Below are 24,461 nucleotides of genomic sequence, written 5' to 3' on the forward strand. Positions count from 1 at the left end.
TTTGTGGTACGAGATTATCGTACGGTAGAAAGAATGCGTCGGACATGTTGAGAAGCGTATGGGAACGAGAATTGAAGAAAGAAAAGAAAGGTATCAGTGGGAAAGGAAAGGGAAAGTTGACGGACAAATCAATTGGCTAACTAACAAAATGTTATGGGCAGGCGATTCGGAGAAACTCATATTCTGCAGAACATATGCGAAATGCAATCTGGGCTTCCTTCGAACCCTGCTCGTCATCGCACGAAAATCCCCAACACTCGAGGTGTTCATACACTGACATTTTCCGAACTAGAGGAACTATGTCGAATGGTATATGACATTCAGTTTTCCGGGGCTCGGCTCGAAAACCGATTTTAGAGTTATTGCTTAGCCTTTCTTTATATGAGAAAGACAAATAGTTGTTACAAAAAAAATCATCATGTTCCCGAAGGCCTATTCTTCGCAACTCATTGCAATTAAAAACACTGACTCAAAGATGAGTTCCATTGGTTAGATTACTCAGTAATCTTCATCCGGCATTAGGATAACATCATTAAAATTGTCTCGGTACATATCCAATATGCCATAAAATTGCCGTCAGCCTATTTGGTAACCCGTTCTGTAAAATGAAAAAGTCCTTCTTTTAAACGGGCTATACATTCTTCCCATGGAATTTGGAGCTGGTGTCTGTAGAGATTTCAATTAGGGATGGATCGGCATTCACTTCTAGATAACATCTATTTAAATAATCAGTTTGGAAACCTGATGAAATAAGTATGCAATCCGCCAGAATCTTCTCCATCAGGTAACGAAACACAACTCGGCCGTACCAAACCAGACAAGATTGGACGAGTAGAAACGCCGCTAGACGGTTTGTATATATGCAGTCCAACGTGATATGCAATCACACAATCGCCGTCGACAGTCTAATCAAATCGCTATCTCCGCCAATACCATATCCGCGCAGTGCTGGCAGACGGGGTCAGAGGAACTTCATTATCAAGCATCTAACAATTCTTAGCGATTCTTTCTGCTTCACTGATGTTATAAAAATCAGTGATGATGAAATTTCGTTATCCTGTTATCATCCTTTAACACACAGTAATGAAAACTCGTTAAAGTGAATGCTTGCCCATAATGTCAAGCTCCAGTAGTTCAAATTTGCCCGGGAGCTCTGAACGGTCCTGTATCTTCAGTGCAATGTTAATCGACAACAGTATTATAAACGCGCGGGTGCGGCGCTACAGTTATTCATTCAATTGATAGCCGCCGTACCCATCGAACCAAATTAAAGACGAAGTAGTGCCAAACAATTATATTGAAAATCAAATTTACTCGAGACTGACCCAAACGTATCGGTTCGTCACACCTAGTTGAAGTGAATTAATCAAGCCGTGATAATTGAAAAGAAAAGTGGACGCGTGGTGGTTATTCGATGTGTTAAACGTAGATTGGAAGATTGAAACTTCGTAACTGGAGATTTGTGAATTTGTGCGTTGGACTGTTGGGAACATAAGCAGCTTACAGCTAGAAGGAAAAAGGTGCTAGTGATACTTAATGACATTTGACGAGTTTTGTGGTGGTCCCTTTTGGGTATGTATAATTTCTCGAATAATCTGATTGGATAACTGGGAGTGGGCGCTCGGGTCTAATACTAACATAAGCGAATGTGGCAATATTTGAATACCTTATTTTAAGTTTACATTCCGACGGCACCGATGGTTGGATGGTAAACATAACCGCCACTCACTCCAGTTGGTCTGGGTTCAATCCCAGTCGAGGTCGTTAAGATTTTTTTTGAGGTGAGAAAAATCTGAGGTCACGCCTTCCTTCGGAAGGGAAGTGAAGCCCTTGGTCCTTGGTCCATGAGTTGATGGGTCCGATACCTTCCAGATAGTGGGAGTAAATATACGGCACTACGGTAATATTTCTAGTAATAGTAATATTCTCCAAATATTAATGTTGACAAGAAAAACACTAAAGAAAGCCGCAGTTTTCCAGGATTCTTTTAAATAATAATTTTAAAATCTGTAATGTTTCCAATTACCCAGTCGTGAAACATAAAACGGTTTCTACCTTTCCTATAAAAATGAAAGGTATCGAAAGCGCACAAACACTGAAGACCTTTTTTATGTCCGGAGGGCCGGTCGACTCTGCTCGATAATTGGAGACTATGTTTGTGTGCGTGGCATTGTGTGGGATTTACTTTCGTGCCTACCCTAGTAACAATTTAGGTTTTCTGGTGCTCTTGAAGTCTCTTAAAACTCAGATTGCACTTGTAGTGTGCTATAAAACTTGAATTGTTTATTGGTTAATCACTAAAACATTTCTTACTGATTCTCTCCAAGAGACTGCATTACTTGGTGGAGAGGCTTATTGTACTGCTTTGTTTTTCTCGCGAATTTGTGGCAGAGCCATTCGGTTCCTGACTTTCGTCCTGTAATCCATCGTTATCGGCTATTTAGACCATCTGTATATTTAAGTCATTTAGCTCCGTACAACTAATCGGATAGTCCCCGGTGGTGAATGAATCTGTTCTTTTCCGACTAAGAATTCCCCAGCGGCAGAATTGAGCCCATCACCGATGCCCGTTTTGTGAGCCATTTGTAACGGCCTCCGGTGGGGATCAAGGGCCCTATTCTCAAAGTCACGTCGCCTAGTGACTAGAAGAAAATATTCTTCTAGTCACTAGGTGACGTGAGTGTTGGAGTAAGGCCCCAAGTTAGCTTAAACATTATTTTACAATCAAACAACACAACAACAAGAACAACACAAATTAAAACGCCAAATGGTCTTCAATAGAGATGGTCGGGTTCGAATTTTTGAACCCGAAACCCGGACACGACCCGAACCCGACGGGTTTCGGGTCGGGTTCGGGTTTTGTAAATTTAAACTTCTCGAGTTCGGGTCGGGATCCGGGTTGTGCAATTTGAATTTCTCGGGTTCGGGTAGGGTCCGGGTTTTTGAAATTTTAAGCTTTCGGGTTCGGGTTTTTCGAATTTATAATTTTCGGGTTTTGAACAGATCACACCCAACTACCCAGACTCTTTTTGTAGAATTAACTTTTTTACTTTACTTTACTTCGTGATGCGAATGGATAACACATATACCTATACTAAAATTTACTACTTTAAATCGCTAGAATTCGTTATATTTACTAATGCTCATCTATTGTATTTTTTATTTATGTATAACATTTCTTCTCTTCACATTCGCAAACTATCCAAATAATTGTATTTTTTAAACGAGTACTCATGACAAAGCATTTAACAATAAGTGTAAAATCTCTATGCGGGTGCCGTCGTGTAAACTGTGGAATACAGGTTACCAATTGACAGCGATTATTACATTGTATTAAATACATGTAATAAATTATACAAAACTATTCTTGCAGGAATGGTTTTCGATAAAAAAAAATTAGAAATTTTTGTTAAGTACGACGGGCAAGTTGTTTGAATCTGTCAACATTATGCCTCTTGTTTCCCCATGCGTTAGCCACTGATTTATCATACTTTCCGGTTAAGATATCGACGATTTACAAGTTTCTCAGGACATTACAGATGCGACGTTTAATAATAGTAAATATAAATTCCAATCACTCTCGCCAGTAGTTCGTTTTGCCATAGGCAGATATAACTGAGCTTCATACTTCAGGTTCGAGTGATTCTATACATAATTATTTTGGATGAGCCTTGGATCCAACTCGGGTGCCTAAAGTTAAAAATCTTAGGGATCTTTGGTTGATTTTCCGTATTAACAAGTCCGGTTCAGATCGGGTTTCTCGAATTATAATTGTTTTGGTTCGGATCGGGTTCGGGTTTTTAAATTTTGAAATTATCGGGTTCGGGTCGGGCTTGAGTTTCACAAAATTTTCATTTGTGGGTTCGGGACGGGTTCGGGTATTGCGATTTTAAAATGCTCGCGCTGGGGTCGGGTTTTTTCAAATTTTAATATTTCGGACTCGGGTCGGATTCGGGTTTTTCAATTTTCAAACTCTCGGGCTCGGGTCGGGTTCGGGTTAGAAAAAATTGAAACCCGACCGCAGGGATGCATGAAGCACAGCACGAGAGCCTAACACGAGCTGAGCGGCCGCTTTGAACGAACCAAAAGCAATAAGCACTGACACCGCTCGTGCTAGGTAACCTTCGTGCTCGAGCTGTAGGATTCGAAGAGCTAGCACAACGAGTTAGTACGATAAGCTAGCACCATGAGCTAGCACGGTAAGCTGGCACGAGCAAGCTCGGTGAGCTGGCTCAGTGAGCTAGCACGAGTTAACTCAATGAGCTGGCACCGTAAGCTTGTCCGATGAGCTAGAATGGTGCAGTAGTGTAAGCTATGGAACGAAAGAATAGGACAAAGCAAGAACTATGCGTTGGTGAATGTGCGACAGGTTGCTGAAAAAATGATGCAGGCACAGTGATGTACCGATGGGAAAAATTCCATCTTCCCAGGTTTTTATTTTTGGGTTTTAACCGGGTTTTTTCCCAAATCATTTTAACCCGGATGAAATATGGGTTTTTTTTCGTTTTGTTGAATGTATGATGTTCATTTAATGTTTTTTAACCTTTCGGCAGTCGCGCTAGTGCTGCTCTGAAAATCTAGCGAAATCGTCTTAGGGCACCAGCGGCTGCTCGTTCAGTGTGCCATAAGCGCGACTTCCGGAGGGTTAAAGAATCTTGCATTTACATTTGAGAGACCGAAAATAAAAGTCGCAAGGATAAAATATACTTTGTAGAACCCACTCCAGATATCTTAGCATGTAAAAATCGAATATAAACATCAAGTGTAAAAATCGGACAGAGATCCTTGAGCATGAGAATCGCTTAGTATATTCTCACCCGAAAAAGTCGGCAAGTATGAACCTCCTGTATAATTCGCTCACAGGAAATTCCGTACAACGTTACATTCAAGATTAAAAGTTGGATAAAGAAAAGTCCTTTGTAAGAACCGGATATATTTTTTACGGTTTTTATTCTATAGGACATAATCGACAAGCTCCTGTCCGATTTTGAAACTTGAAGTTCAAATCCAATTTTCACATTCTAGTATATTTATAACGGGTTATACGAAGCAATTTCTGTTCCTGCGACTTTAATTTCGGTCCATTCCATATTCCAACTTGTTTTATATAATACTGGGAACAATAGTCATTGTTACACTGACTAGTGAAAATTAGAATAATCGTGTGATGCCAAAACTACTTTTATTCTGCTTATTACTCATTTTGCTATACTTTTAGCGAAATAAGGTAAGTATTCATACAAAATTTAGAAAATACCTATTTAGTTTAGTTCGGTGAAAAGTAAAAGTGAGTGCAGAAAGCGAGTGGCCTTGACATTCGTCTTTAGTATGAACAGTAATCAGAACTCTCACAAATCGCAGTCCGAATTCTTTCGGCATCAACTACATCAGCAACAGTAGAAAAATGTTTAGTACGTTTACGTGGATTCACAGTAAGAAACGCAATCCACTTAGCCCAAAACGTGTTGAAAAGTTTTATCACTTATTTATAGGATTGCCACCTCTTGAGAGGCTTTGACCCGGACATTTTTACTGACCTGGGGGGTGATGGATTTTCAGTGGAACTAGACAGAAATTGAAATCAAAACGATTGCTCGGCATTTTAGAGCACTTTAATCGTTTTTATTACTAAATTAAAGTAAAGCTATAATTTAACCCTTTCATGCCCAACTTTTTTCTAGTGCATGTACGGTTTCAAAACTATTTTTATTTGAAAACGGTGGGATCAAGCAACACGAAAAGCCCTTTTTCATAAAGATAGGTGCTTCCCTCGCAGTGCTAGAAGATGCTCTATTTTTACCTTCCAATGCTCAATACAATTCTCCTAGAATATTTACAATAGTCCACTTGCGTGGAAAACATAACCGAAGGCACTATAAATTGATAAGTTTTTTCAGTTTTCAATAATATTGCAACATAACGAAGATATATGAAAAATTCATTTTTCGTCGTCAACGTAAACTGTCCCTGGCAGCACTGCTCCATTGGAATCCAATCAGACAAATTGCAATAACTTCAGTTCTAAAGCTGATCCTTGTAACTGTTAGAACTCAAATGAAAGGCAATAGTTACATTTACTAGCCTTACTTGTTTTTGTGAGCAAATCTTGCCTCAATCAAAAGTTATAGCAGTTTAAAAACGTTGTTGTCCACAAACAACATGGGCATGAATGGGTTAATCTGGTGTAGTATTTAACTTCTAAGTTGCTCGAATACAAAAGCATCTGCTACTTTCGCTGTGGAGGACAAGTCGAACGAGCATTGCTCTTCCCCACAACTAACAGGCTAACAGGAAAAAGCGAGCAAAGGAGGCAAGGCAGCAGCATCACATAGGAAGCTCTATGTGGTGTCGATTATTCATCACCAGAGGTCCCAACAAGGGGCAAAACTCACCTCCCTAGCCAACAGTTACGAATCGCTGGAGTAACAACAACACCAGAAGAACTCGTTTGATGTTTACCTAGCCAGTTGGATCAGAATAAATCTACAACACCTTGGTGCAGCTCCAGCTCCACTAACAGTGAATTGATTTGGTAAAATTGCAGCAAAATAACTTTTTTACACCATCTTGAGCGATTTAGTGGGATGCAACATTTCAATTGTAGCGTATAGTGAAATATTACTTTCCTTAATTTGTAGTAAATTTGATTTCTTTTTCATTTTCATTTCTTTGTGAAAGAAATCAGACATATTTGGTAAACTTATCTTCGCCTTCTTGAAACGAAGGGTTAGTGGGGCAAAATAAATCTGAACCATAGTAATAGTTAACTTAGACTTTTTAAACATTTTGTAATGAATAAAAATTGAAATTATGCGTCTTCCCACCAAACCCGGAGAAATTGATGCAAGACCCGGAAGCCCGGAGATCGTTCCCGAAAACCGGAGTCTCCCGGTCAAACCCGGAGGGGTGGCAACCTTACTTATTTAACCACAATATTTGTAAAGAAATGTTGGATAACGGCTATAACAATGGTTCAATCGAGGAAAACCATTCAGAATTCGTATACATGCAATACTTTATGACAATAATGCTCATAAATAAAATAAAAATGTTTGGATAACAATACTTTAATGTTCAATTACTAAAATATCAAAAAAAAAAATTGCCAAAAAACCTAATCTTCCCGCGAAAAAACCGTTTTAACCGGGAAAAAACCTTGGGTTTTTTCCCCAAAATTATAAAAACCCGATTTGGTACATCACTGTGCAGGCATCATTACTCACACTAACGCGTTGTTTTTTTATTCTGCTTTGCTATAGCTGAGCTATAGCTCTGTGCAGCGTGCTAGCTATCACCGTGCTAGCGAGGGCTCTCGCTCATCGGTGCTCGTGCTACTTGCTAACTCTAGCTCATCGGAAACCACCGCAAGCACTAGCTAAATGAATTTAACGCTGACACATTATGAGTCAGTGCAAATCTATAGGACACGGAGCAGCACCGTTCTTGTGCATGCCTGCCCGACCATCTCTTCAGTCTTCAACCAAAGAGCACAACTTTAGCGCCATCCTATATGAGGGTCACCCTTTTCAGGAATCAGGAATTATCAGCGGTTGGCTCAAACGGCACGTGCCCCATAATGATCGGAGATTCGTGCCTTGCCGTGGTTTGTCTTTTCATCATTTCCCTGATGGGAAGTATTGGGGAAGTGGTAGCCCACGAAAGCTACGGATTTTTCATTTAGCCCTCAAAAATGTCCAACATGGTCATTTTACGAGTCAAGTTTTTTAATTGCTAATCACTTTTATTTCCGCATCGTTCACATCACAATTTCACAGCTACAGGGGAGTACTACAAGCTAGCAATTTAAAAATATTTGTCTATATTCTACAAAAATTTAAGAAACCATAAACATTTTTTAACTAAATTACACTGCCATACACAAAATAGTGTTTTCTCTTGAATGTATTCAACGTGGTGATTTCAAAATGCAAACAATGTATTTGTATGATTAATGGGAATGATGTGAAGAGGTTTTCATAGTGGTGACAACATATAATCGCGTTTTTAATATTCTATAGCGATTTTCCCGTAACACACCAAAAGGCGGGGTTGGGCGGTAGAGGGTTAAGGGATTAGAAGAAGCACGCTTCTCGCAACTACCATATCATATCTGATGTTGTGGGAGGTGACTCAATTTCCGATTCCAAAAAAATCCAAAATCCAAAAAGGATAAACGGTTAGGGGGGAGGGGGTACAGCAAATTGTGACATGTTGTGACATATGGGGGAGGGGGACTACGCTTGAAGGTTACGTAATAGGGGAGGAGGGATAAAGAAATTTTGTGACAATTTGTTACATGGGGGGAGGGAAGAGTCAATCTTGGGCAATTTTTGCGTTACGTAATTTATGAATGGCTCCTTAGAACAAAAAAAACCCGCGCATGTCATTGGTTGTGTATTCGACATACAAAGTTAGGTATTTCGGTAGTGCTTATTTTATACCATTTAAAATGCGCTTCTGTTAGCATAACCCTAATCATAAGGAATAAGCCAGATGATGCTTCAACCAGTGTCAGCAACGCACTACTCAAATTAGAGGATATAATCCTTTTTTTGCACTCCATGTTTGTTGGTGAGCAATACTCTCATGTTGTAATATGTTATAAACAATTGTGAAATACAGACGTTCCCCAACCTTTGAACGGAACAGATCGTTATACTTCACAGTGGTGTTCGGTTTGTTCGTTCGTTAGCTGCCGTTCTACTGGTGCCGGTAGTAAATCCAGTACATTGTTTTCGCAGGTGCAGAACAATCGACGTTGTTACAGATAAGTTTTGTATGTTTTTTCCTTCGTTTGCTTTCTTTCCTTTTCCCTACTTTTACTCTACCTTGTAATCAAATAATAAGACACATCCCCGTTTATATAATGCTCTGCCCTCGTGCTTAAATGGCCGAGGACGAAATACCATCTGATGTTATCATGGAAGTCCCTGATCCCCCTAACACTCGCATTACTTCCCGTATAAAGCAGTACCCACAAGGTTCCTCTGGGCCTATATATTTTCATGGGTGGTATATTTGCGGACCGGAGAGAAACCGTTAAAACTTTCTTGGGATCTGACTGCTGACAACCCGGCCGTAACTCAGAAAACACGTGCTCGGCCAAACAAGATACGTGTTCTAGTGAATGATCTCGGCCAGGCAAACGCGATTGCTTGCTGTGAGCGCTTTACGCGGGAATTTAAGGCGTACGTACCTGCTATGGCCGTAGAAATCAATGGGGTAGTGTCCGAACCGGGCCTGAAATGCGAAGAACTGTTGGAGCACGGGGTTGGCTGCTTTAAGGACCCCTCGCTTCAACAGATCAAGATCTTGGAATGCAAACAATTGTATACCGCAAACACCGAGGGAGGTAAGACTACCTACTCTCTATCAGGCTCGCTTCGGGTGACATTCGCTGGGTCCTCTCTTCCCAACTACATCCTCCTTGACAAGGTTCACCTACCTGTTCGCCTGTTTGTTCCGCGGGTCATGAGCTGCAGCAATTGCAAGCAGTTGGGCCACACAGCCACATATTGTGGAAATAAGAAACGATGCGGCAAATGCGAGGGAAAGCATGAGGATGACTCTTGCGGCAAAGCAACTGAAAAGTGTATTTGCTGCGGGGGCCCTTCGCATGCTCTTAAATCATGCCCTGCGTACAAACAGCGCGGGGATAAAATTAAACGCTCCCTTAAGGAACGCTCGAGGCGCTCTTATGCAGAAATGCTAAAGAATGCTTCGCCATCTGTCCTGTCTGAAAATCTCTTTGCTGGTTTGGCTCGCGTTGAACAAGAATCTGACGACCCTCAAGGGGAACATCTCTCGTTAATCCGGGGGAGTCCAGGAAGAGGAGAACTCTGGCCTCCCCTAGACCACCTCGTAAGGGTCCCAAGATGTCCTTCTATGAGAGTGCACCAACAACATCTAATAAATCCAACAGAAGTGCCGCCTAAAACCCGAAGCAATCTGCTCCCGGATTTTGAAATTTTAATTCAAACAAGGAGTACCCACCACTTCCAGGGACACCAGAAACTCCAAGTGTCCCTCTTTTTCAAACAGACACTCAGTCCAGTAATGGACTAATGAAATTTTCTGACATAGTGGACTTAATTTTCACAGCTTTCAGTGTTACTGGTCCTCTTAAGAGCCTTCTGATACATTTTCTCCCTATAGTGCAAACATTTTTGAAGCAGTTGACTGCTAAATGGCCTCTCCTTGCAGCGATCGTATCCTTCGATGTAAGTCATCGAATGAGGTCACCGATTCGATCGCTGTTCTACAGTAGAACAGCAGAAGTATCCTCCCGAAAATCGCTTCTTTTAAATTTTTACTAAATAGTTTAAAATGTGATGCTTTTGCATTTTGTGAAACTTGGTTAACTTCCACGACTTTAATATCATTCGTCTGGATCGAGAAAACCCCTATGGAGGAGTACTTTTGGGGATTAAAAAGTGCTATTCTTTCAACCGAATTAACCTCCCTTCGACACCAGGCATTGAAATTGTCGCTTGTCAAGTTCTAATCAAAGGCAAAGACCTTTGTATTGCTTCCATCTACATTCCTCCTAGAGCCTCAGTAGGACACCGAACGCTTTGTAATATCACGGAATCCTTACCGGCACCGCGACTAGTTCTAGGAAACTTTAACTCACACGGTACGGTATGGGGTTGTCTACACGATGATAATAGATCAACATTAATCCAAGTTCTTTGCGACAATTTCAACATGACCATCTTAAACACGGGAGAAATGACGCGGATTCCTACACCACCAGCACGCGCAAGCGCGTTGGATTTATCGCTATGCTCGACATCGCTACAGTTAGATTTCATGTGGAAGGTGATCCCTGATCCCCACGGTAGCGATCATTTGCCTATCGTGACTTCAATTGCTAACGGTTCAAGGCCATCGGAAACAATCAGTGTCTCGTATGACCTCACACGGAACATTGATTGGAAGAGTTACGCGACCGCGATATCCATTAAAATTGAATCCACTCAAGAACTTTCCCCGGAGGATGAGTACAGGTTTTTGGCTGGCTTGATTCTCGACAGCACGAATCAAACTCAGACTAAACCAGTACCGGACGCGAATACCCAAGGACGATCTCCCACACTGTGGTGGGACAAAAGTGCTCAGAGCTGTACGCGGAGAAGTCCACTGCATATAAGGCCTTCCGGGAAGAGCGGGTTACCCGCTAGCTATCTACAGTACGCGTCGTTAGAAAGGCGAATGAAGAGTCTAATGAAAGCCAAAAAGCGTAGTTATTGGCGCCGGTTCGTCGACGGGTTAACGAGAGAAACAACGATGAACACTCTTTGGGGTACTGCTCGACGTATGCGTAACCGTAATAGTACCAACGAGAACGTGGAATATTCAAACCGTTGGATATTCGCTTTCGCCAAGAAGATCTGTCCGGACTCTGTCCCGGTACAGAAAACGTGCCGCGCCGCGTCTCCTCACGATACCGCGAACGAAACACCGTTTTCGATGGTGGAGTTCTCACTTGCTCTCTTATCGTGCAACAATAACGCCCCAGGGTTAGACAGAATCAAATTCAACTTGCTGAAGAATCTGCCTGACACTGCAAAAAGGCGCATGTTGAACTTATTTACCATGTTTCTTGAGGGTAACATTGTCCCTCATGACTGGAGGTAAGTGAAGATCATCGCCATCTAAAAACCAGGAAAACCAGCCTCCGACCACAGCTCGTATCGACCGATTGCAATGCTGTCCTGTATTCGGAAGTTGTTCGAGAAAATGATCTTGTTTCGGCTCGACAATTGGGTCGAAGCAAATGGCTTACTGTCAGATACACAATTTGGCTTCCGCAAAGGCAAAGGGACGAACGATTGCCTTGCGTTGCTTTCTACAGAAATCCAAATGGCCTATGCTAACAAAGAGCAGATGGCATCAGTCTTCTTGGATATTAAGGGGGCTTTTGACTCAGTTTCTATCAACATTCTATCAGAGAAGCTGCACCAGCATGTTCTTTCACCTATTTTAAATAACTTTTTGCTAAACCTGTTGTCTGAAAAGCACATGCACTTTTCGCATGGCGATTTAACAACATTGCGATTTAGCTACATGGGTCTTCCCCAGGGATCATGTCTTAGTCCCCTGCTCTACAATTTTTACTTGAATGACATTGACGATTGTCTCGCCAATTCATGCACGCTAAGGCAACTTGCAGACGACGGGGTGGCCTCTTTTACAGGGCCCAAAGCTGCCGATTTGCAAGGACCATTGCAAGATACTTTGGAAAATTTGTCTGCTTGGGCTCTTCAGCTGGGTATCGAGTTCTGCACGGAGAAAACTGAGTTGGTTGTTTTTTCTAGGAAGCGTGAGCGGCGCAACTCCAGTTTCTATTAATGGGTGCAACGATCAACCAGGTTTTCACATTTAAATATTTCGGGGTCTGGTTCGACTCCAAAGGTACCTGGGGATGTCACATTAGGTATCTGAAACAGAAATGCCAACAAAGGATCAATTTTCTCCGAACAATCACTGGAACATGGTGGGGTGCTCACCCAGGAGACCTGATCAGGTTATACCAAACAACGATATTGTCGGTGATGGAGTACGGGTGTTTCTGATTCCGCTCCGCTGCGAACATACACTTCATCAAACTGGAGAGAATCCAGTATCGTTGCTTGCGCATTGCCTTGGGTTGCATGCACTCGACCCATACGATGAGTCTCGAAGTGCTGGCGGGCGTTCTTCCGCTAAAAAATCGATTTTGGGAACTCTCATATCGATTGCTCATCCGATGCGACATTCTGAACCCGTTGGTGATTGAAAACTTCGAGAGGCTCGTCGAGCTTAATTCTCAAACCCGTTTTATGTCCTTGTACTTCGACTACATGGCAGAAAGCATCAATCCTTCTTCGTACAATCTCAACCGTGTCCGTTTCCTAGATACTTCTGATTCTACTGTGTTCTTCGACACATCCATGAAGGAAGAGATTCGTGGAATCCCGGACCATATACGCCCGCAAGTGATCGTCGACTGTGACTGTCTATGAAAGACCAATTTGCTTCAACGAATTTTTCAGTATCTGTCGTCAGAGGATACTCAACAGTTGGCAAACCTCGTGGAGCAATGGGGAGCTTGTACGATGGCTACATTCGATTATCCCAAGGGTATCTCCCGTTTGCCCGAAAGTTACAAGTTCTGCTCTTCTCTCCATGTCATCATATACGCCTTCTCTCCCCTGTCCTTGATACAACTGCTGTTACGCCGATGATGGAAATAAGCCCCCCTTTGAATATCTTAACCAAGCATAAGTCTCCTTCAAAGAAATCAAATTTGTATTCTGTATTCCTAGTTTTAACCCACCCAAATTGAACAGCTTCTAGCATTGCAAGAGAAGCACCTACCTTTATGAAAAAAGTTTTTTCGAGTTTCTTAACCCCACCGTTTTCAAGAAAAAATAGTTTTGAAACCCTACATGCACTAGAAAAAAGTTGGGCATGAAAGGGTTAAGATCGCTGTTAATTTTATTCTTCATTGAAACTATTGTCCCCAACTTGTAAATAGAATTGTATCCCTAGTTTTAAGATATCAGTGAAATTTCTCTTAAATATTTGTTCCCCCTTTTATATACCAAACTGTATATTTAGTTTTCAGATAGCTGTAAAATGTATCGTGAAAAAACTATTCGTCCCCTTTTGAATATCAAACTATATTCCTTGTTTTAAAATTTTTCATAGAAAAAATCATCTTTTATTTATAGAACTGTATTTCTAGTCTTAGGATAGCTGTAGAATTCTTCCTCTCAATAAAAAAAAATGCCTGAACATTGTAACCTCCTAGTTTTAAGTATTTAAAATGTAAAAAACAAAAGAATTTGGCACCGCCAAGCTAACGAATTTGTGCCTATCAAATAAACGAACTGAATAAAAAAAATTTGCGAAATACGACTTTTTCAAATGAAACGCTAGCTTTTTGCTTGACAAACAATACAATAAGTGCCATACTTTTTCAATTAGTGCTAGTATTTGTGAAAATGAGAAAAAATATCCAAGCTCAATAACTCAAACACATGAAAACAAGAAAAAATAAGTGTCAATGAATGAATTACGCAGCTCTTCAAGACTAACAATCTGAATTATTAAAATGATTATGTTAACTATTAGGATTTTCGAGAAATGAACGAAAAATCGATCAAAATTGTTAAATTTTAAATAAATTACTTGAAAAGGCTACTTAAACTCATTAGCTGAACCATGTAAGGGCATCACTCAATGGGGAATTTTCTCACCTTTCCAATAGGCCAAAAAGATTTGAAATACAAAGTATACTTTTTGAGTTGAAGGTATTTTAAAACAAATAAGTTTTTAACACAAAAAGTTCAATAACTTTTAAACGGTTGAGATTTGATGGCATGTGTGGAACGATTTTTTCTCCTAAAATAACAGTCAATCATCCTCGTGAGGTTCTTAACCATGAACGAAACACTCTGTATAGAGATAGTCGGGTTCGGGTTTTTGGACCCGAAACCCGGACCCGACCCGAACCCGACGGGTTTCGGGTCGGGTTAGAGTTCTATAAATTTAAACTTCTCGGGTTCGGGTCGGGTTCCGGGTTTTCAAATTTGAAATTCTCGGGTTCGGGTCGGTTCCCGGTTTTTGAAATTTTGAACTTTCGGGCTCGGGTCGGGTTCGGGTTTTTCAAATTAGAAATTGTCGGGGTCGGGTCGGGTTCGGGTTTTGAACAAAACAAACCAACCATTTGTAGACGCTGTTTGCATCTGTTCACGAAACCCAGTCTAGTAATCAATTATGCTTCTTGATACGAATGGATGACACATATAACCGTACTAAATGTTAGCATCTTTGATTTGCTAGAATTCGTCGTATTTTCTGGAGCTCAAATATTGTATTTTTTCATTCTTGTATAAAATTCCCTCTCTCCAGATTGGCAAACTGCCTGGATTTTTTTTTATTTTTTAAATGAACATTCATGAGAGAGCATTCAACAATACGAGTTTCAAATCTAAAATCTCTTTGCGATTTATTTTTCATGACAATTAGTAATAAACCAAATCAACAGGAATTTATCGGAAAATATTGGATCAACTTTCTGTTATGGAATATAAATTTCGACAGATACTTTAATACCGATACTTAGGTCGCGGTTAGAGTAATCGCGTAAAACTCGGCTAAAGCGTACAGCTAATTGTATCTACAGCAAACCGAGTAGAAATCTACGGGAAATAGAGACAGTAAAAAACTATCTATTGATCCGCTCCTGATTGGTCGTTTTGACAGTCGCGAGAAATCGGAAAGTAAGTGTCGCGAGTGTACTGAATAGTAGTACTTTTTGTTACATATTGAATTATTATTAACAGAAACATGAATTAAAATGATAATTAAATTTCAATGCACCACGATTTGTATATTCTGGGCATAGTTGCGATCCACGAGATGCTTTTCAACCATTGATTACAAAGGCCGTTGCAGTCCGAGGATGATTTGACGATTCCCATACTCACACATTTGGTGGTACTTTGGTGGTATTATAGCGGCTCAAATTACATCGCCATTTATTTTTTAAAAGCAGATAGTTTATCAGACCTAAACAGAAAACCTAGTGGATCCAATTTAAAAAAAATTCCGCCAGGCTTCGTTATTCAGGACACTAATATGAGCGACTAAAAGTAATAGTCGCAAGGACAGAACATGCTTCGAAAAACCCGTTTCAAATATATTAGAATATAAAAACCGAATATAAACTTCAAGCATAAAAATCGGACCGGGACTTTCCTTTGTAAAAGTCGGATAAAAAAAAACCGGGAAAAAATATATACGATTCTTACAAAGTAGTTTTTTTAGCCGACTTTTAATGTTGAACATCAAGATATATGGATGCTCCTACGAGCGATTTATTTATTTTTAACCGATTTTTATACTAGAGGTTCATCCTTGTCGAGTTGAAAACTTTTTAAGCGATTCTTATACTGAAGGATTTCTATCCGATTTTTATGCTTGAAGTTTATTTCCGATTTTTATATTCTAATATGTTTGAAACGGGTTTTGTGAAGCATCTTTTATCCTTGACTTTTATTTTCGATTACTCATATGATAATGGTATATTAGCGCCACTATCAAATCAGTGGTACATATATGAAACAAGCACTTTCTATCAGATTGTCCCCGGGCTGGGCCGTTGCATGATGCGGATTCCTTTATGAAAATACATAAATTTCCACGATCTTAAGAAATTGATCGCAAAAATTTTGTGTGCTCTGTTGAAGCCATTGACGGAGGTTCGGATTCATTACGAGAGCTCCATTGGAGATGTCGAAGCATCTCTACTGGCGCGTTTACCGTATAGTGTGAAGCGTAAAATAAATTAGATACCCCATCATAAATCATCCTAACACTAATGTGACAAAAAAACAAGGGTCAGAGTATCTTTTTTGACACCCTTCGACACATGTTGGACCGTACCAATCAGTAACGTGGGTGACGTCATGTAAACTGTCGAATGCGAATTGCCATAGCATAATTTAATAAATGTAATAAATTATATAAAACTCCCTTGTAAGAATGGTTTTTGAAAAAAAAAAATGAAAATTTTGGTTAAGTACGACGGGCAAGGTTGTTTGAAACTATCACCTTTTGTTTCCCCATGAGTTAGCCGCCGATATATCATAATTTCTGGTTACGATATCGACGATTTATGAACATTACAAATTCAAACTTCAATAGTAGTAAATATAATTGTGGATTATACTCGTCAGTGATTCGTTTTGCCATAGGCAAATATAACTCAACGCGTATGGCGTTACTTCAGATTCGAGTGATTCTACTATTCTTAAATGAGCATAGGGTCCTGCTCGGGCGCCTAAAGTTAAAAATCTTCGAGATTTTTGGTTGATTCTCTGTATTAACAAGTTGGGTTCGGATCGGGTTTCTCCAATTTTTAATTTTCGGGTTCTTGTTGGGTTCGGGTTTCAAATTTTAAAATTCTCGGGGTCGGGTCGGGTTCGGGTTTTACAAAATTTTCATCCTCGGGTACGGGTCGGGTCCGGGTTTTTCAATTTTAAAATTTTCGGGCTCAGGTCGGGTTCGGGTTTTTCAAATTTTACAATTTCGGGCTCGGGCCGGGTTCGGGTTTTTCAATTTTCAAGCTCTCGGGTTCAGGTCGGGTTCGGGTTCGAAAAAAATGAAACCCGACCATCTCTACTGTATATATCTTGGTTACGAGTTCTACATGAAGACGTTTTTAAACGAATGTTTAATGCGTTCCATATGTAATGAAACTGGACACAAGTGTTAGATACTCTGTTTTTACGCTCCGTGTTGAGGATTAATTTCTTCAAGAGCTTCCCCAGACTATCTAACAGGCATGTGGGCCTGTGTGAAGCTGAAGTCCCAGGCAGTTTTCCTGGTGTTAGTAGCAGCGTCAGCTTCTAGATCCTTATCAGTCTGAGAAGTAGCCTTCTTTCAGAAACTTCGTCACCGCCGTCCTGAACACGTCTGGGAATGGCCGAATTGAATTTCTCATTACCACGTCAGGAATTTCATCCGAACCAGGAGTTATCTTTCCTTCTACCACTGTCAGAAGCCCGACATTGGAGACCTGCATAACACAGACAATTTCTGCTGCTACCTCATCGTACGGTGTCGGCGGCCACGTCGTACGACCAACTTACGGGAGCTTCATTTAAACCAACCAAAAGGTTAATAAACAAAAATAACCACAGATGACTAAACAATACTAATCCACCCCAACAGGACGGACAGCTGGAATGGCGCGAGAACAACCCAGATCTGACCTTCTGCTTCCAGCGAGTCATCTTCCAGTGGGTGCCTTGTCTGTTTCTGTTCGTGTTTTCAATCTACGAAATTCACAAGTATGGCACCTCTTGGTTTCGGGACATCCCGTGGAATTGGTACAACCTGTCGAAGATGCTGATCACCTTCATCCTGATGTGTATGAGCTGGATCGATCTGGGTATGGTTGTAACATATAAAGAAGAGCAGGGCTTATTCGACGTGCAGATTGTGACTGCGGTTCTCAACGCCATCGCTTATGTAGGTTCGGAAGTGGCTTTCGAATAGGGATTAGTAATTGAATTCTCTCAACTGTTTCAGATTGCGGTTCTTCTTTTGTACTTTTACCAACGAAAATACGGCATCCGAAGTTCAGGCACTTTATTCGTCTTCTGGTTCATGCGAATGTTCCTCGGTATTTTTCAATTGCGAACGGAAGTTCAGAACAAGGAAGTTCGCGGAGACGTTTCCGGTGATACAGTAAACTTCTGGGAGTATCAATACATCAGTTATATAGTTCAGTTTTCCTTCATCTGTCTTATATTGGTGATGGAATTGTTCCCGGATCAGGAACCGGTATACAGTGATTATCCGGAGGCTAAGAACGCAAACCCAGAACTACGGTCAAGCTTTTTCGTTCGACTGTTCTTTTTCTACTTTGACTCATATACGTGGAGAGGTTTCCGTAATCCGCTGACCATGGATGACATGTATGATTTAAATCCTCAGGATGCATCGAAAGAGTTGGTGCCACCATTTGACAAGTACTGGAACGAAAGTGTAGAAAAAGGGTATAGAAAACAGGTGACAGTTGAGAAGAAGGCAGGAAAGTCAACAAGCTCGTTCAAACCGTACGGACAGACCAATGGATCCGTTTTGCCAGCAATCGTCAAAGCTTATGGTGGCCCATTCTGGTTTGCTGGGATATTACAACTTGCAACAGTCGGACTGCAGTTTGCTTCGCCTTATCTAATGCAGTAAGTGTATTTATGTTTATACGGATACAGTTTTCAGTAAACATTTGTATATTTTGTTTGCAGAGAATTGATGACCTGGGTTTCCTCAAACGGACCGGTATGGCAAGGTATCATACTAACCTTCGGACTATTCGCCACAGCTATGTTGATCGCTTTACTCAATGGACAATACTTTTACAATTCGTATATTACTGGATTCCGTATTCGAACTGGATTGATCAGTGGTATCTACCGGAAGGCACTGCGGATATCGAGTTCGGCCAAGAAAGATACTACCGTTGGAGAGATTGTGAACTTGATGGCAGTAGATGCTCAAAAATTTTTGGAACTGACTTCGTATCTTCATGTTCTTTGGTCTGCTCCAGTGATGATTGGACTTTGTATATATCTGTTGTACGATATCTTGGGGGCTGCCGTTTTTGCTGGTTTAGCCGTAATGCTTTTGACGATTCCAGTTGCCGGAGTGTTGGCTAAACAGCTGCGTGCTCTACAGATGGATCAGATGAAGATCAAAGATGAGCGCATGAAAAATATGAACGAAATCCTCGGTGGAATGAAAGTGCTTAAACTGTACGCATGGGAGAAGAGCTTTCAGGATTCGATTCTAGAAATTCGCAGTAAAGAAATCAGAATCCTCAAGAAGATGGCATACTACGGAGCGGGAGTATACTTCGTCTACTCGATTGTTCCGTTTCTAGTTACCTTAGTTTCGTTCGCCGTTTACGTCCTAATGGACGAGAATAATCATTTGGATCCACAGACCGCTTTCGTGTCGTTGGCGTTGTTCAACATTCTTCGATTCCCGCTGCAAATACTGCCAATAATGATAACCGTTTCGATGCAGGCTTGGGTTTCCGTTCAACGTATAAACAAATTTATGAACAGTGCCGAGTTGAATCCTAACAATGTGACTCATAATAAGAGTGATAATGCATTGTCGATCAAGGACGGAACATTTTCCTGGGGAGATGAGACTCCCACACTAAAGAGCATACATTTGTCGTTGCGGAAAGGTCAGTTATCTGCAGTGGTTGGAACTGTCGGAACAGGTAAAAGCTCCCTGATTTCCGCCTTACTCGGAGAGATGGAGAAGCTGAACGGGTCAGTGAATACCGACGGCTCGATCGCGTATGTTTCCCAACAGGCTTGGATCCAGAATGCAACGCTCCGTGAGAATATCCTATTCGGAAAACCGCTGGATCAACAGAAATATGATAAAGTTATCCAAGGCTGCGCTCTTCTACCAGATCTGGATATGCTTCCGGCAGGAGATGCAACGGAAATCGGTGAAAAGGGTATCAATTTATCCGGTGGGCAGAAGCAGCGAGTTGCCTTAGCACGGGCCGTCTACGCTGATGCCGACATTTATCTGTTCGACGATCCGTTGAGTGCGGTTGATGCTCACGTTGGTAAACACATTTTCGAGAAGGTGATCGGTCCGCAGGGAATGCTGGTTGGCAGGTCTAGGCTGTTGGTTACGCATGGCATTTCATTTCTACCATTCGTTGAAGAGATTTTCGTGGTCAAAGATGGAGAAATATCGGAGAGTGGTTCCTATCAGCAGTTACTGGATCAAAAGGGAGCGTTTGCCGAATTTCTGACTCAGCACATTCAAGAGTTGGACGAAGAAGATGAAGGTATTGTATAGTTCGAATTTAATATCCCTGATCCGTTACAATTGTATCTGCTTCCAGAAATGCAGTTAGTTAAAGAAGTTCTGAAAGAGGAAAAATCAACGCCATCCAATGAAGAAGGAACACCAAGAAAGCGAATCAACCGACAAGAATCGAGAGCAAGCGTTGGAAAGGACAAACCTACTCCGGCTGTGACGAAAGCAGACAAGTCTACTTTGATTGAAAAGGAGGAATCCGCTACCGGATCCGTTACGCTAGCCGTCTACCTGAAGTACATCAAAGCCATTGGTTTATCACTGGGGCTGTGGTCGATAGTTTTAAATGTCATCACTCACGCAATTCTAATATTTTCAAGCTTCTGGTTAACGGATTGGTCAGAGGATCCGGAGGCAATCACCGATACTTCGGTACGGGATATGTACCTTGGAGTCTACGGTGCGTTGGGAGCTTTACAATCGATCGCGCTTTTCATCAGTTCGATCATTTTGGGTCTGGGTTGTCTTAACGCAGCAAAGAAGCTACATGACAAACTACTTGAAAGTTCGATGAGAATGCCTATGTCCTTCTTCGATACGACTCCGCTTGGCCGAATAATTAACCGTTTTTCGAAAGACGTCGATGTCATGGACAATGTTCTACCGGCAACGATTCGGGCATGGCTGTACTTTTCTCTCGCCGTGATTGGAGTCTTTATCGTCATTGGCATCTCAACACCTATCTTCCTGGCAGTCGTCCCTCCGATAGCCATTATTTACTATTTTATCCAGAAGATCTACATAGCGACTTCGCGGCAGTTGAAACGGTTGGAATCTGTTACCCGTAGTCCGATCTATTCCCATTTCGGAGAAAGTATAAACGGTCAGTCTACTATTCGAGCGTTCAATGAGCAGACCCGATTTACTTCGGAATCCGAAGCCAAAGTTGATTACAATCAGAAGGTAGCTTATCCTACGATATTGGCGGGTCGTTGGATTGCAGTTCGGTTGGATATTATCGGTAGTCTGGTGGTGCTGTTTGCTGCCTTATTTGCCGTATTGGCCAGGGAATCGATTGGACCGGCTACGGTTGGTCTTTCCATTTCCTATGCGCTGCAGATTTCCACTGCGTTGAGTTTTGTGGTCAGAATGACGGCTGAAGTAGAGACGAATATCGTGGCGGTTGAACGATTGGAAGAGTACACGGAGCTGCCTCGGGAGGCGGAATGGCAGAAAGGATCGGTTAGCAAGGATTGGCCAACGAAGGGAATGGTGGAATTCAAGGATTTGAAGATTCGGTACCGGGAAGGGTTGGAGCTGGTTATCAGAGGGATATCCTTGCACGTAAAAGGTTGCGAGAAAATTGGTATCGTTGGACGGACTGGTGCGGGGAAGTCAAGCTTAACACTGGGATTGTTCAGGTGAGTCTATGCTTGGCAAATTTTTAAAAATTAGCCACAAAATTCTAACGTTTTCAGAATTGTGGAAGCTGCCGTAGGTGCGATTGTCATCGACGGGGTCAACATTGCTCAAATAGGACTGCATCAGTTACGAGGTCGGCTGACGATTATTCCGCAGGATCCTGTTTTATTCTCTGGAAGTCTGAGGAAGAACATTGATCCATTCGGAAGCTTCAGCGATGATCAAGTCTGGAAAGCTTTGGAATTATCCCATTTGAAGAGCTTCGTGAAAGGTTTGTCGGCTGGATTGGAGCACGAGATTGCTGAAAATGGTGAAAATCTTTCCGTTGGTCAACGACAACTGGTTTGTTTAGCTCGAGCGGTTCTTCGGAAAAGTAAAGTACTGGTTCTAGACGAAGCGACCGCGGCTGTTGATCTTGAAACGGATGATCTTATTCAGGTATGTCAGAGAGATAAATAATCTTTCGTCTCGCTAATTCCTATAATTTGTAATAACCAACAGAAAACCATTCGTACGGAGTTCGCCGATTGTACAATCCTAACAATTGCCCACCGTTTGAACACAATTCTCGATTCGGATCGCGTATTGGTACTGGACAACGGACTCGTGGCGGAATGTGACGCACCACAAACCTTGCTGGCCGATAAAAATTCAATGTTCTACGGAATGGCGAAAAATGCGGGTATCGTCAGTTAGGTCTGGTGTTACAGATTCGTTAAATATTGATCCTTACGTAGATCAAAATTAGAAAAAAAAAAAATATTCATGCTATCGTTTAAATAACTATTCGCATTAATGAATGATAGTGAAATATTGTATCTATGAAAACTAATCGGTTATGGCATAAGGGTGATAATAAAATGGTATGGTGGCTTAATATTATTACAGGCAATGGTAATTAGAATCTATGGCTGTTTAAAAATATTGATAAAATGCACTGTAATTTCATATCTGTTACTGCATCCGCCTGTTCAACTCATTTGTGATAAAGAAATTTGTAAGATTTGTATGGTTTAAGATAGTAGAAAATAGTGATTAACAATTATAACGAGCAGTTAAAATTTATTGTTGACAGGTTATTCACAACCAAAATACACTGTTTTTCTATATCCGACGTTTCAATCCTTAAAAAAGGTCCAGAACTGACCGAAACGTCAGATGAAGACTAAATATAGTGTTTTTGATTGCGAATAACACTACTTAGTCAAACGTTAGCTGCAAAATATGAATAAACGACCCCAGTTCGATGGTCTAATATTAATCCTTTTACCATTGGTTCAAACATAAGTCCACCTAAGATTCAAATAATGCTCATTTTTCAGGCTGTTTTTTTAACAATTTCAATATCAACGAAGATAAACTGTCTCTATAAAGTTCAATGAACTTGTGACAATGAATCAATAATTTATACGGCAGTCGTAGGAAAAAGAAAAGAAGTGTATCCATAGAAACCACTAACAAGTCACTAGGCCACTATAAAATTGACCTTCAGCATTACTGTCTCTAGTATGATCTCAAAAAATCAGAATCGCTAAGTAATCACTAATCGAAAGCTTAGATGCTCCTCTTTCATCTGAGCCCAACTTTAGAATGTTCTATCAGGGGTCCAGAGTATTTATTTTTTGTAACATTAAGATGAATAATTTGTAGGATAGTTTTTTAATGCAAAAATCTAAACAGATATCTTACATTTAGAAGGTTAAATTAGTGGACACATAGTCAGTGCTGTGCTCCATCACGGTACTGATGGCAAACCTGCTAGACAAAAGACAAAGTTACGGTTCTCACTCCAATGAATTGACAACAGTGAAACGGTTCTCTTTCGAATCTCTCACTCGTTGGAATTGAATTATTGAAAGGAAATGAAACTGACCATTATTTTATTACCAATATAAATACGGTTATGAAGTCATCTTATTACAAACAATGACCTAGTGTTAACAAACAGGCGGTTTCACACAAATATCTTTGCATAAAAGAAACAGAAAGGTGCAGAAAAAACTACAAAACACCGAATGCTTCCTGAATACAATACACTAATAATATGTCGTTTACCATACCAATACTAAACAAATGGTACTCAATCTGTCTATCATCTCAATGCGTTCTCTCTCGCACGGCTTTTGTGAAAGATAGTAAACTGAAACACTATCCGAGGAAAATGAAAATTGAATTACGGTAATTTTTATGGTGATACGGTCACTTCATCTTTACTGTCACAATTCAAAGGCCATCGTGTGATTACATAGCACTGCACATAGTATCCGAAGAAAGGGCTTCTTACGTTAATAAAATCCTTCGAAGACATCATTTACACAATTTAGCCAGTTTCGCGATGAAAATTAGCGAAACAAGACGTTTCCAACAATTAAATTTTTGCGAAATACATTCTTGCTCGTAATTCCTATGTAACCAATATCACAATCAAAATGGCATAATTTTTCTATGGATTTTTCTTCAATTTGGTTTGTTTTAGTCTCATTTTGTTGAAATAACGAGTTTTAACACGATCGAAAGACTTTACCTTCATAAACACTTATGAGAAGTGGTCCAAATTCTTCAGGTAAATATATTTTCCTCATAAATATTTCATACTATTTTTTGCAGTCTGTACAGAAATGTTTGGAAACACCAAGGGCGATCTTATGGTGATGTTTTGAAATACATACGGATTTCATTCGAAAATT

General features: G+C 40.7%; 1 protein-coding gene across 1 annotated transcript; it reads left to right on the forward strand.

Annotated features, from left to right (window-relative positions):
* Positions 1-1,248: 1,248 nt before the first annotated feature.
* Positions 1,249-24,130, forward strand: LOC131682546 (multidrug resistance-associated protein 1-like). Its single transcript, XM_058964107.1, has 7 exons — positions 1,249-1,572; positions 17,728-18,027; positions 18,088-18,743; positions 18,807-20,380; positions 20,438-21,773; positions 21,831-22,212; positions 22,276-24,130. The coding sequence occupies exons 1-7, from the start codon at positions 1,537-1,539 to the stop codon at positions 22,468-22,470; spliced, it is 4,479 nt and encodes a 1,492-aa protein (XP_058820090.1). The 5' UTR covers positions 1,249-1,536; the 3' UTR covers positions 22,471-24,130.
* The last annotated feature ends 331 nt before the right edge of the window (positions 24,131-24,461 follow it).

This window comes from Topomyia yanbarensis, chromosome 2, assembly GCF_030247195.1.
Source record: "Topomyia yanbarensis strain Yona2022 chromosome 2, ASM3024719v1, whole genome shotgun sequence".
Classification (NCBI taxonomy): Eukaryota; Metazoa; Arthropoda; class Insecta; order Diptera; family Culicidae; genus Topomyia; species Topomyia yanbarensis.